General features: G+C 40.1%; 1 protein-coding gene across 6 annotated transcripts; it reads right to left on the bottom strand.

Annotated features, from left to right (window-relative positions):
- Positions 1–1,017: 1,017 nt before the first annotated feature.
- On the bottom strand, positions 1,018–11,760 carry GCNT1 (glucosaminyl (N-acetyl) transferase 1). 6 transcript variants are annotated; one of them, XM_033086331.1, is made up of 5 exons: positions 11,345–11,760; positions 10,967–11,163; positions 5,838–5,900; positions 3,757–3,888; positions 1,018–3,372 (listed from the first exon to the last, which is right to left on the bottom strand). In XM_033086331.1, exon 5 carries the CDS (start codon positions 3,213–3,215, stop codon positions 1,935–1,937), a length of 1,281 nt encoding a protein of 426 aa, XP_032942222.1. In that variant the 5' UTR covers positions 3,216–3,372; positions 3,757–3,888; positions 5,838–5,900; positions 10,967–11,163; positions 11,345–11,760; the 3' UTR covers positions 1,018–1,934. The 6 variants fall into 6 exon arrangements, with proteins under 6 accessions (XP_032942222.1, XP_032942220.1, XP_032942223.1 ...); XM_033086329.1 differs by lacking the exons at positions 10,967–11,163; positions 11,345–11,760 and adding an exon at positions 10,730–10,815; XM_033086332.1 differs by lacking the exons at positions 10,967–11,163; positions 11,345–11,760 and adding an exon at positions 10,672–10,808.
- Positions 11,761–14,274: the final 2,514 nt, after the last annotated feature.

The following is a 14,274-nucleotide window of genomic DNA, read 5'->3' as shown; positions in this document are numbered from 1 at the left end:
CCATGCAACAGAGTAACCAATTTGTAACAATCGCGCAATCGCGGGTTTTACTGGCAGGTGCTCAATTCGCGAGCTCAGCTCAGCCCACAGCTCGCACTTCCAGGTTGGGAAATTTCCGAACTTTGTTCATATATTGGCTGCTCTGAAATATAAGTCGCACTTCCAGGTTGGGGACCAAAATTTTAGTCAAAAGGGTGCAGCTTATATTAGTGAAATTACTTCCTGGAAATTCCCAGTACTATATGCAGTCAAGTTTGTTGTTGCTAGTGCAAAGTTGGTAAAGCGTAACTGTCTACAAGAGCATTCTTGCAGAAAAGCCAAAGGGTGGGGAAGACAGGGTATTTTCCTCAACTGCCTTCACTCACAGGCTTTAATTACCTGTTAATGTGAAAGTCTCTGAAAACTCTCTGAACAACTTTCAGGTGGTTTTGAAGGCAGGGGTTGGCAAAAACAGGCTCCATTATAGAGTAAACTATTTGCCTCCCTAGCTGTTTGCATGATCAACAGTAAGCAGTCCTTTATGTTAATGTCTAAGCAGGAGAAACTTCAGAACAAACTGCCTTTTTAAGAAACACATGCTGCAATTACAACAACAGTTCACAAATAAATTTAGTCTGTTTTGCCATTTGCTAGTGCTTGTCATGAATTTCACAGCCATCTCAGGAATGAGACATCTGGCAGTAACTATGCATGACAAACCTGAATTGATACAGAAGGAAATAATATCATCCCTCACAGTGTCCTCTTCTTTCACCACCAAGCTTCTATGCCACACTGCCACAGCTAAACTAAGTGAGGGCCTAACTGGAATTGAAATCAGATGAACCTAAACAAGTTAGGTTAAACCTAAACAAGCACAGACACATGAACGAATTACCATATGGAGGCAAGGTAGGGCTTATCTCAGCTGCAGCTTCAGTCATGTATGGAAAACTATAGTAAAAATATCTTTGGTCTTCATCATTAGGAATTATTTGTGGTATTTTCAGGACTTAGAAATAGTAAAAAGAGACAGTATCATTAAAAAAAATAATTTTATTTTTTCTGTACTTAGTGTTAAAGTAATCTGGAATGCAAGTTGAGCTTGACAGAAAGCAGAAACCATCAGTTCCATTAGTAATATTTAGACACTACTGCAGTTAAGTTTTGAGAAACTTGAGTGATTTTGGATACAAAAGCAAAATTCCCCATACAGTAAGAAATGTAAAATTACAAGTCTAAATCTCATCAGGCACAAAACTGAAGTTTCCCTGAGAAGATACAATTTTAAACTAGTGTATAAACTTTGTATCACAATATCAGGTGCTTTAAGAATACAAAATAAAGATCTGAATTTTTTAATACTCCATGCTGAAGACAAAAGTTTCAAGAATATTAAGATTTTTACAAAAAACAGAACTGCAGCAAACAGATCTTAGTAAAATGGTAACAGCTGGCTTTGCATATCCCCTTTTGCATAGCTTTTAGATAATTTCTAATGTTATATTCCTGAGATTTTTCAGTACTCAGTATGAAGTGCAGTCCAGCTGCTTTTTATCCCACCCCTCCATCTTTCTCATTACATTCATGGAAAAAAATTGACATGAACCACGAACATGAACGACATGTATTATCTATGCCCTAAAACCCTTAAACAGTTTAGCCAAAGTCCACTAATTATACCTTCTAGATAATAAATATTCCAAATAGTTGTCGTTCCAAAAACTGCTGTCCGATTTTCTGCCTAAAGCTCCAAGCCTCAGCGTGCAACAAGGCATACTTGAGACATGTCTCTTCTGCCCCTTAGTTCATGGACAAGGCAGGGCATGAGCACCACCACACCAGCATGGTTAGAGTCATTATACCCACTGTCAGCATCCCCACGATTGCTGTTCACGCTAAAGTACGTCGCAATAGTGTATTTGCATCTATGTTTCGTAACAGGAGCATACATTTCAGTTCTTTTGCAGATACAGAGCTTTGTGCCGCAAATACTCTTCCAAGCATTTCACTGCAAAAGGGTCAACATCAGTGTCAAACTTATTAGCAAATAAGTGGTGGTTTCGTAGCATCCAGTTCAAGTCTCCTACTCCAAAAACACAGACGGAACGAATGTGAACTCCACTGCATGGTGGGTAGGGTGCACCTTTGGACACATCACCTTCAAAGTACTGCCACTTGACAAATCTGGCCAGTGCATTCATGTCAGAAACATCGTACTTGTCACTGGAAGAAAATGCACCTGGGACTTCAGGGATTCTCTGAATTGTTGCCCACAGGTACTCATCTGGGCTGTAAGTATCTTTTGCCCACTCAATAAACTTAAGTATTTTGCTGTTTTCTAGTACATATTCTACAAAGCTTCTGCTAACTACAAAATAGGCACTGCCAGAAAAAACTGGAGTACTGAGAGGTGGTAGTTGTTTGTCTATGCCTGTGTTCTTTATTTTACCATCAATAATCTCATGGTGTTTTTTCCACCTTACTTCTTTAGAAGCAGGCATTTTTTCTGATTCCAAGCTGTTTTCACCCTTAAGGGCTTTTAATTTCTCTACTATTTCCTGGTTGGTCTTTATAGGAAAGTCCATACCACACAGGTTTATTAGGTATTTCCAGTTTGAACTTCTTCTATAGAGATCTTTCATGCAGTTAATGTCTGCCTGCACTCTGCTCCATGAAGCATATACCACACTCTCCAACTGACTGGAAATAAAGACATTATCAAAACATGACACTATTCCCTTCACAGCAGCAAAAAAGGATTCTGGAGACTTTCTGTCTACATGAATGCAGTAAAAATTCTGTGGAGCATAGATTGATCTTAGAAGTCTATCAAGCATTTCAATTTTGTGATAAACTACTATAGAATAAGCAATTGGAAATTCTGCTTCTTCATTACTGAGAGGTTCCATAATGTATTTCCTAGACTTGGTGAAGGAGGCACAGTCTGCAGTCATGTTAATATAATCATCTGTTGTTAGTCTGGGGCGTTTCTTAAATGACACTGATAATGCCTCAAGCTGTACCTTTTGTATTTCTTCTATATCCCCCTCAATAATCTTGGTGCAGTTAATATTGCTAACAGGATCTTCTTTTGTTAGCTCCAAATGTCTCCGATTTAGGAAGTCTTCTTTCTGGTTGACTTTCAAAACTGAAATTATTACTAAAACGAGAGTTAGACCCAAGAAAAGCCTGAAGCGCAAGTTGTGGCAAAACCGTAATTTCCTCTTCAGCATTTCAAATACCAGGTAGCTTTGCAGGGCTAAAAAAAAAAGTCCTTGTCTCTGTTCATATAAGCTTCAGAACTCAGAAAAAAACTTTAGAACTTCAGGAAAAAACAATTGTGTTTCTCAGGAATTTGGCAAGTTTTTCAGGGAAATGGAAGGGAAAATCCTAAAATAAAACAGAATATGACAATCATTCTTAGACTAAAAGGTTTCTTTAAAAAAGTCAGTTATTTATAATTACATCCTTACTTAGTGACAGTAAAAAGCTGAATAGTTTAGCAAAAAATATTCTGTTTAAAACTAAAAATTACCAAATTTTTAATAGAAAAACACTGGGAGAAGCAGAGTTTTCATGAAACTTCCACAGTACTAACACTACAAACCTAAGTTCAGTAAGAAAGTGGAGCTGATTCAGCTGCATCTAAAACAAAATTGAGGTTAGATACACTACTGAGAAGCAAGTATTTCTTGTTAATTCATGTTAATTCATACAAGAATGTTTGATACCCACTTCAGGGCTGACATAGATTTCTTTATCATTAAAACTTACCACTCACTTCCTGGATGGCAGTCATGCTTTAGTTCTCACTGGCAAAGAAGTCCCTGCAGCCTTCGAAGATTTTTGTGTGAGACAGTCTCTTCAACATGCTGCTTATGAGCTTAGAAATACCACCAGGAAGAGCTGATGAGAAGGGCAAGAAAAAAGTTATTAAAGCAGGGCACCTCAATTTTCAGAGTTGTGAGAAAAACTGTTACTGAATTGCTAAAATAGCTTTATAAGGTAAGAAGCAATATTTATGACCTGTATCTCAAGCTGATTTGTATCAAGTCACTGCAAGTGCACAAATCTAGTGTACAGCAGCGTTGTATTACCATCATTTAAACACACATTTTTATGATTCAGCAATTGCTTTTATGTGGAGATGTGCTACAATGCTGGATTGCAAAAAGATTTCTAGCCAATTTACAGCACAAGCATGAGATAATTTTTGTTTGTTAGTTCTGTTACTCTTTAAAAGCACCTTTATTCTGTTTCAGTATTCTGTGAACAGAATCACAGCAGCTGCAGCTGTAGCTCTTGAGAAAACTGCACTCTAGAACTGTACTGCAGAACTGGATGTCTTTTTTTTTTTTTTAAGTGCTATCTCATGCAGTTAAATTTATTCAGAACAGAATATCCTTAAATAACTTACATTGCTACTCAGATACCACTTGTAATCACAAATTCACTGCCTAGTAATTTAGTGCAGGTTTGAATTTCAAACCAGCCTAATTGCAAAAGCCCACACAGTTTACAGAGAATGTCTTCCAAAACGTGAATTTAAGTTTATGAAATATAAAATATTTGAGAGAGACAAGGCTCCTTACATTTTTACTACTATCAAGAAAAAAGATACTGTCTAACTTTTTCAATAGCTCTAAGAATAACAGCTACTCAGAAAATTCGGTAAGAAACTCTGTTTAAGAAAAACGAGTATGTACTGTGCCCACTGCTGTGTTTTGCCTTAGGCTGCTCAGTGTAAGAATTCCCTTTTTCCCCCTGCTTTCTTTACGCTACCCCAGTATCATTTCAGGTTTTAATTCCTAAACTGTGGCTCTTAAGCTGCTACTTGCAGATCTCAGAGCAGGTGCAAGTAGGAAACTGAGGCATGGCACCACAGAGTTTTTTTGTTAGTCATGCTACGGAGGATGCTCTACACGTTGGATTCACCACTTTGCCCATGACACTGCAAACTGACTGGGGGAATGCAGCAACTGGGAGGAAGGTGTGGAACAGTGCACAAATGTCTAGCAGAGCTGTGAGAATCAGCAATTTTCAAAGGAAGTACTATAATCAAGTATTTTGTATTTCAGGCCAACAGCAGTCAGAGACCACAAACTAGACATAAATTTGTGACTAACAGCATTATATAAATGTTTTATTTCTTCTGAAGTGTATTTTGCTTTCAGAATTACAATTGTAAGTATTTTATCCTGCATTTCTAATTTATTTTAAGGAAAGCAGACATTTGGTCACCATATATTTTTGGCGTGCAGTGAAGTCAAACCAGAAGAAAATTTAAATTTTAAAACTTAAGGAAAGTACCCAGTGAGCTAGCATGCAATTGCAGCAGAAAGCACACAGAGGGAAATTTTAAGAATGAAGTCTTACACTATGAAATAAAAAAAAAAAATTTAAAAGAAAATTCCAGAATTCTGGTTTTCAGTTTGTAATGTGACATGAAACACAATGACACAATTTAGAACATGTGTTAACTTGCTTTGTAATTATCACACACTTTTGTACTTGATGTCCTGCTTGATTTAGTAGATCTAATCCATGAAAAATAATATTCATTACATATTAAATTACCAGAGGAAGGAGAGTAAATATGTGATAGTGTCCATTGGGTATGCGTTTTCATAGGATGAAGCTGGTAAACCTTCAATTATTGTATTCTGCCTACAAACTTAAAAATTGAGACACTTCTAGAATTTAAAGTGTGCTTCAAATACAGTTATATTCGTGATACTTTAACTGACAGACATTGGAATAATTTCTTTAGGCTGCTAGCACTATTATTTAATCCTATTAGTTTTTATAGGAGCACTAGCATTGAGAAATAACACACACTCAAAAAGATTACCAACCTTTCACTGTTCTAATGGAGGGAGACAGTCTCAGTTGAAAGTGACCATGGCAGTCTTCATCTTCTAAAATATTTAAAGAAAAAAAGCTTGCTAAGAAGTCTTTCCTCCTCCCATTTTAGAATAAAACTTAGTTGAGTGCAGGATAAAGAATCCCTTTCAGAAAGACTTGTATACCCAGCTGCATGCAATTCCTCTATTGTTCAGAACTCAGAATAATCAGATCTGGCATTTTCATTATACCAAAATGCAAAATCTGCAAACATTTATACATTAACATGGCTCTTATCTTTATAAGGATTTTTTTTCCCCTGGAAATTTCTCTCACTGGCATGCTGCTTCCTCAGACCAATTTTAACTGTAAGTTGCTATTCATTTATGCTCACAATTTCAAAGTCCTAAAATTTGACCATATCCCACTCACAATAATTGATCTTTACAGGGTAAGATTGGTTACTTTTCCTCTAATAATACATCTGATATACTTACTGATTCTAGAACACTCATTCATATAGTTTGAGACTGCATTCAGTTAAGCTTTTAACATCAGTAAAGCTTTAGCTTTGCAAAGCCTTAGTGCACACACTAGAGAATTATCTTGTCAGAGGCAGCACTTTGCACTGTGGGGGAGGTGGAGAAGGTTTGCAAATCTATGGAGAAAATGCTTTATTTGGCAGTCTTCTACTTGGTCTCAACTGAGGTTCAGTTGCAAAATTACATATCCGACCCACTTCCTAACTGGTTTCTCCTCAAGTCAAAATTTCTGATGCAATCGTCATTAAAAGGGGAAACTTATACCAGATGCTGGTAGTTGGGGAAGTCAGGAGTGCCTACTTCCCTCTTTCCTGCCAAAATTATTTTTTACTGCTGTATACAAACTGTATGGTATGACTAAACAAAACCAAGATAATTTCAGCTTGATTTCAACCAAAACCAAAATCCCATGAGAAACCTACATCTCCAAAACAAAAACCGCCCAAAATCTCCAAAACAAACATACAAACAAAAAGCCCCCCACCAAACAAAACACTTTACAACAGTATACCACAGCTTGGAAAGAGACCAGAGCTGGTGTGGAGGTTTTGTGCAGACAGGCTGGACTACAGCTGTTGGTCCTACAAGTGAGGATGCTTGTGAGCGTGCAGAGCTGGCAGGGCACCACCACCCCAGCAGCCAGGAAACCAGCCTCTGGCCACCAGCACAGCACAACCTCTGCGGCTTCACCGCCCCACTGCACTGGCACTACGACCTGCTGCTGGTGGAAGGAGCAACCCTGCTGCCATCCCTGGCACCCACACACTCCTGGGCCAGGAGGAGTGCAGCAACAGATCCAACCAGACGGCCTCTGGGGAGCTCTCCAGCCAGTGGGGCCACAAGGATGGGTTTACTGGGCAGTCCTCACATTTCACAAAGGCATATCCGAAATGCTTCAAAGTACACACATCCTGTAGTTTACCATGCTCCCATTCAGACTCAGTTCACAGAATTCACAGAATGACTAGATAGAACAGACCTTCAAGATCATCAAGTCCTCAACTAGACCCTGGCACCAAGTGCCACAAGTTATGCAGAACATTCATTCTGATAAGGAAGTGATTTTTAAAGCAGTAAGCAGCTTGTATAAACACAAACATGCATTAAAAAAAAGATAAGATTGTGTGGACTGTAGTGTCATCTGCAAAGATCTACCAGACACAGAAGTCATTTACTCAGCTTTCCATAGCATCAAGTAGCACAATCTTGAAAGTAGATATGCTTCTAAATAAATGAAACAACTCATATTTGTTTTGTTAGGTAATGTCGAGTCTTAGCAAAAATGAGAACTGGTCATAAGCTGCATAGTTGACTTATGATAAGCCTTTACCAGGTGCTTAATTTTGAAATCACATGCAGCAGGGTTTCATGTGGGCACAGTTGTCTGCAGCTGACAACACTCTGTAGGAGTAGATGCTTTTCCTTCAGAGGTGCTTAAGAAAACAATCAAAAAGGGAAAATACACTCCCTTTTTGTAGAAAAACCCCAACACATTTATAGTCCTTTGTTAACTTGGAAGATGGCTTTAAACAAAATTCCGCAAGTGACTAGTACCACTACACCCACTACTACATGGAAATTAAATACCAAGAGTAGCTAAAATTAGACAGCTGGTTTTTCAGAGCTAAAAAAAAGAGATTAAAAAAATCCAGGTAGTTTGAAGATCATGTATTCAATTGTTAGGAATCCAACACACTATAACACTTCTGTTTCAAAAAATGAGTAACATTCACATGAACATGCACTCTGTGTAAATTGTAAACTGAAAAAGCAGTAGGTTTTACTAGCCTTTCCAGTACTCTCTTATACTACTGCATCATGCAAACCTTCTGCAGAATAGTTCAAAGCCTGATTACTATTTCCAATCTTGTCTGTCCCTAGGGGCCCCATAGATAGAGCTGATAGAAATTTCAGCTGTGGAGAGTGAAGATGTTATGGCAAAGTCATTCAGCGACCAGTTTCTACCACAAGAAATCTTTGACTCTTGGTATGGACAAAAAAGATACATTTTACCTCAAGGTTACTGACACTGAAAGTACAGACAATTCACAAAACAAAAGAAATCATGAAATCTTTAAACTAATGTTGGCCAATTTAACACGTGGTAGAACTGCCCAGTGCTCCTCAAGGTAGTTCGTGCACTTTGGCTACTTCAAGGTAAAACGCACACCTATTTCTCCCCATTATTCTAAAGTAGGACCTATAGTGCAGTTTTATGCCCACATAAAAAATTTTGCTCATTGCTGCCTTGTGACAATGCTGCATTTCAAAGCAGGACACATTAGCAGAAAAGCTAATCCATGAAACCAGAGGAAGGCGGAAGGAAGAAGCTGTTACATTTTTGAGTACTTGGATCCCTCTTCAAGTGCAACATAGAAAATATTCTGAGGTATTCTTTTAGCCCTATGAAGAAGCCAGCATTTTAAAGCCATACCTACAGTTACAGTTTATCAGTGAGCTAAAGAATCACCAGTGAGCTTCCTGAGATATTCTGTCAGTTTTCCACGATAAGGTTTGTTTTATTAAGTTCCTCTAACAGCAACACAATTATCCCATGTATAATAATGCTGTACATTGCAAAAGTTGATGTCTCTGGAGCTATGAAGTAAAATTATTTCAGTTGTAGTACTGGGTATGCTACATTTCTGTGGCACTACCTTTTTTCACCTTTTCTAAGACAGAATTCTATGTTGATAAAGTTAGGTGTTTTCCAGTTTCAGGAGCTTATGAACTAGAGTAATGGCAGAACTTATGAATTATATTGAAATCCAAAGCAAAACTGAGAGGGATTATTTAAAAAACAAAATTAGATCTTTTAGTAAGTCTAGCAGTGGGTTTTCCAATGTGGAAACAAAATTGGACAGCAGGATTTTGCTCAGTAAACATAGTATTTTCAGCAAATAGACTGTAAATCTTTAGCTTGTATGTCTGCCTTGCATTTGGTTTACGTTAGAAAAAAGGCAGACTTGGAAAAGCTATTCATCAGGCTCATTAGTGACTTTCGGTTTTTCTGGCCTCAGGAAGCGAGTGCTACCCCAGACAATTCAGATTTCATAGGAAAGGCAATATGCTGGTAACTAGTATACACTATAAGCAGCATAGCTAATCACTGAGGAGAGAAAATATTTTCTTTCATATACACCGACTTCCAAAAGCCATATAACTGAACTCCAACTTGAGCTATAAACACTGTACTATTTTTTGCAAAGATTTTCAAGCTGGATGACAGAAAAGCTAGATTTGTCCCCTCTTCTCTCACTACCATTTCTGACTCTCATTCTTGCCAGGTCTGTGGTCATATTCCATTAAAAATGAAATTTAAAATAGCAGACTCCAAAATGGCAATCCCCTCCTGCTGCCACTCCTCTTTCCCACAAAGAAGTCTACTCTTCTGACTAACACTGAAAAAAGGCAAAGTGCCAGAGGCATAACTAAGTCTCCTGTCAGGCTTCTTTCTCAGTCCTCTCACTACTCAACCTGGGCCACAAAAAACTATTTACAACCTTCTCAACAGCTGCTTTTTTTTTTTTTTTTATCCTGACCAAAAAAAAAAAAAAAATAAAAAAAGTTTGTCCAGTTACAGTGAGTTTGAGAGAGAGAGAGAGAAAAAAAAAAAAAAGGTTCATAACTTTCATAACTTTGACTGCAACATCTCAGGAGCATCAGGTATGCCCTGAACCGCCAGCAGCTTTCACACCAAGCCAACACCCTCCCCTGAGAGCAACAGCCGGCCCCGGGCTCCCTGCAGGCACTGCCGCGAGAAAAGCAGAGGACAAGGAAAATTAATAGAAAAGGTAAAGAAAGAAGTAAAAGGACGTAAGTGGAACCAAAGGGAGAAGCGGGGAAGGGCGGCGGGGGGAGGAAGAGGAGGGGAAGGATGGGGAGAGAGGGAAAGGTAAGGAAAGAAAAAAAGAGGTGGGGGGAAAAATAGAAGGAAAAGACAGGGAAAAAAAAGACAGAGGCACAACAGATGCATCTCCCTGCCCTCCAGTGTGGCACCTGCCCGACGACACGGCGGCTCCTGGCGTAGTGCTGCGAGGCTCCGCAGGGCACGGCGCCGGGAACAGCGATGCTCCAGGCCAGCCGGCGCTGCCACCCACTCCCGGTATGCCCACAGCACCCAGGTACAGAGCAGCCCCGGGCAGGCAGGGAACCCAGCCCCCCGGAGGGCGCGGCCCAAAGCCGGGCGCCGCTCGGCACACACCCGCAGGCCAGCCGGCCTGGCCCGGCCCGGCCCGGCCCTCCGCCCAGGGTCGCGTCCGACCTCACCTACACCGCACAGCTTAGCAACCGCGCTTGTTACCCTTCTTACTGCTGCCTTTGAGGCGTCCTCCGGCAGTACTGGCAACGTTGGAACTCACCAAGTTCCAACTCCCCTGCGGCGCTCGGGAGCCAAGGGTTTCCTCGCGGCTCCCGGCCCCAAACGACCCCCCGGGGCTGGGGGCCGGGCGCGGAGGCGCTGGGCGGGCTCGGGGCGGCTCCGGCGGGGCTTGGTGAGCGGGGACCCGAGCCTCGCCTGCAGCTGCTTGTGGGCTTGGAGCACCTCCGTGAGGGGAAATCGATGGACGGAAGGGAAGGGGGGTGGAAGGGGAGCAGACCTGGCTGGGAAGCGGTGCGCGAAACTTGTAGCGGTGAGGAGTAAGACGTGTCTAGGCAGAGCGAGAAGAAGACTCGGATTTCTTATTCAATTTGTGCCTTATCTGTCAGATGATAAACACAGTCCACAGGGTTTGAAGAGCTGTTAAACGTGAAGGAGCAGCTTAGGGGCAAGCCCCTTATTATTTTAGCGTAGTACCTTGAAAGAAAACAGAAAATTAAATTTCAAGGAAATAGAAAGTTCAAAGAAACCATGTGCCCCATTAAAAAACCGCAAGTGCTGCACCCTGAAGCAGCTTGAAAGCCTATGGAATTCCCCAAAAATCTCTGCACATCAGCATTATCTGGCATGTAGCCTGATTTGGCAGCTCGAGGCACACCTCATGGTTTATCCTGGCCACTTCTTATCCCAGTCGTGAGATTGCACTGAGGGGTCCTGCATCTGCGCTGATCAAGAGGTTGGAAGCTAACAAGAAAATGAGATTAGCTTTCAAGGCTCTTACTGGAACATACTGCCAGCAGAAGAGGGAACTGCCCTGCATGCCAGCATGGCAGTTCTTCCATTTCCCCCTTTTTCCTGACAGATGTGGGGGGGAATAGATGGTTTTCTAGTGTGTCTGTTACTTATTCTGAACTTCTTGTTTGTGTCTGATGGTTCATGGAGCACCATGCCAAGAAGGCCTTTCATCCAAACCCAGCAGAGGCTTGTGATAATTGATAAAAGATTAGTGTTAATTATAAAAGTATTGGAGTTTATATAAACCAAAATACAAAGGTCTGAAGTGAAGCATGGACCCTTGATGGAGGAAAATAATTTTGTTTTAAATTTCCTGTTATGAATATTATTTTTTTAGATAATTTGTATCTACTAAAAGTTTGTAAAATCAGACTTTCCACTAGTGTGATCAATTTTGCGAAATTAGACTTACTGCCTTTGGTTTAGTAATCACTGTCTGTCCATGAAGACCAGAACTTCCTGATTTCTGGCAGTTTTGTATACTAAGACCATATGGTTATCTATGGAACAGACTCCTAGAGACTTTCACACAGATATTTATTTCGGCAATTGTCTTGGGTTGCAATACAGGATGTGACCAAAAGTATCTATTCTGTCACCATCTGATGAGACCGGGTGGGGCAGCGATCCTTATCTCCATGAGAGATGTTCTGCTAATGGGCCATCCACTGAAACCAGGCGGGGCATTGTTCTTTAGCTTTTCACAACCCATCCTTCCTCCAGCCAGTCATTTTCTGCTAATGGCCCATTGAGTCCCACTGTGTGACTGATAAAATCACTTCATCCCATTGCAAGTTGCTCCAGCCAGGAGGAAGAGCCAAGCCTTTCCTATCTAGATAAAAACTGAGATTTTGGGACACCAAGGGAACCCTTTTACCACTGGACTTCAAAGGTAAACCAGATTTCTCCACATCATCGCTGGACCTTTGGAGGGAAACTGCACCTTCTACAGGAGCACTGCTCCAACTGAATCACAGCTGTCACTGTAAGAGGACTGCAACCACCATTGAATGGGACTGCTACCAACACCCTGCCTGACGGGGTGTCAGGTTGTACTCTGACTTTGTCAGGGTTTGGAGTTTGTTTCTTTGTAGTACTGTATTTCTATTTTAATTTTGCTAGTAAAGATTTGTTATTCCTAATTCCAATATGTTTGCCTGAAAGCCCCTTAATTTCAAAATTATAATAATTTGGAGGGAGGGTGTTTACATTCTCCGTTTCAAAGAGAGGCTCCTGCCTTTCTTAGCAGACACCTGTCCTTCCAACTAGGACAGGCCACCACTGCTTGCCTGACAAAATTGTGACAGCAAAAACACAAAAATTATTGATAACCACAAGACACCACACTATAAGAAACTGCAAACCAAGATCCCACGGAGCATGGAGGGGGCAGCGACCCCTCATGCCTCCCGAGCGCTGCTTTGCTCTGTCTGTATAAAATGAAGCAATCTAAATTTTGCTACAAATTGAGACTTTTGTTTCTCTTAACAGGCTGGTAAGAGAAATTTCTAGCGAGAGACAGAAACCTGGGGAACTGGGCAAGAATTCCCATTAGTCTTCCCACGACGAATAATGTTTTACAATTACTAATGATTTATGATTATAGACAGTGACTGTGTCTTGTTGGTCTTCCATGTAAATGAGAAAAATAATAACATAAATTTAAGTATTTGTTCTCATTCGAAACTGCCTGCAAAACATCTCAGTATTGCAACCAAAGTACAAGTAGTAGAGCTGAACACTAGTATTCTTAAGAGAATGAATTGGGTAAGCTTTAGGGGCAGATGTTTGCTCTCAGTATTTTCCATCCACCCTGCCCTAATTACTTACAAAGCTACAGATGCAAAGACGTCTAATGCAAAGTCACAACAAAAGTTAATATATTATTGGTGCATTAACAAAGTACCATCTAACAAGTACTTCCTGTGGGGAGGAAAAAAAAGGCATTAAAATCATTTCTGCATGTAATTATTTCAGGTAGAAGACAGAAGTTAAGAAGTCTGCTATTCTAACTTTGGCACAAATATAAAATTGAGTTCTCTATAGAATGACATGATTACAGAGGTTGTGATCCTTGGCTGACCATGCTGGCAGAGACCCATCCTGTTTTTAGTACAGCTTTGTGGCAAGGACTGTGTTTCACTTACAGTTCCATTCATGGATAGTTTTTGTTAGCTGTCCCTGAAAAAAATGGATGAAATGGGTTTGTGCCTGGTTTTTATTCTTCTAACCTTGAGTCTAGAATATGAAGATGACAGGGTCCACAAGCTGCCCTTTCTGTTATGTGACAGGCCAGTGACAGATGTGACTGTAGGGCAGCTGTAAAACAAAAGAATAAAGTTACGATGTTCATAATTTTGGAATTATTGACAAACAAAACAATAGGAAAAGTGGAACTTAAAGGTGAAATAAAGACAAAGGTAAATAAAAAGCAGGTTACAAACATGGGAAGTTTAAAATATATAAATTATTTTGCTGTGAATTTGATCGGTTTGAATGAAATCAGTTTGTATGTGAATATTTGATTGTTGTGCGGCTTATAATCATGAAATTACTGAAATTACCGTACCTTCGATTTTCTATCCTATGTCAAAAGTTTAAGTGGTAGAGAATTTTTTAAACCTCATACTTACTGCTAATTATTGCAATTTTACTAGTTTTAAGGGAGTAAAAGTTTCCTTTTTCTGAAAAGTCAGACAGTGGTATAGCATTTTGTAATAAGAGCTTCCCTACTAGCCTTTGTAAAAGAGGACTTGTCTTAATTTTTTTGTCATGTAAGAGTAACCCAAATAT

The sequence above is a fragment of the Catharus ustulatus genome, chromosome Z, assembly GCF_009819885.2.
Source record: "Catharus ustulatus isolate bCatUst1 chromosome Z, bCatUst1.pri.v2, whole genome shotgun sequence".
NCBI classification, from domain to species: domain Eukaryota; kingdom Metazoa; phylum Chordata; class Aves; order Passeriformes; family Turdidae; genus Catharus; species Catharus ustulatus.
Note: the sequence above shows the minus strand (reverse complement) of the source record. Positions and strands in the feature narration are given on the sequence as shown.

What these genes read in the sequence shown, in the direction of transcription:
- GCNT1 (XM_033086331.1), bottom strand. Translation starts at nt 3,215, where the DNA reads ATGCTGAAGAGGAAATTACGGTTTTGCCACAACTTGCGCTTCAGGCTT.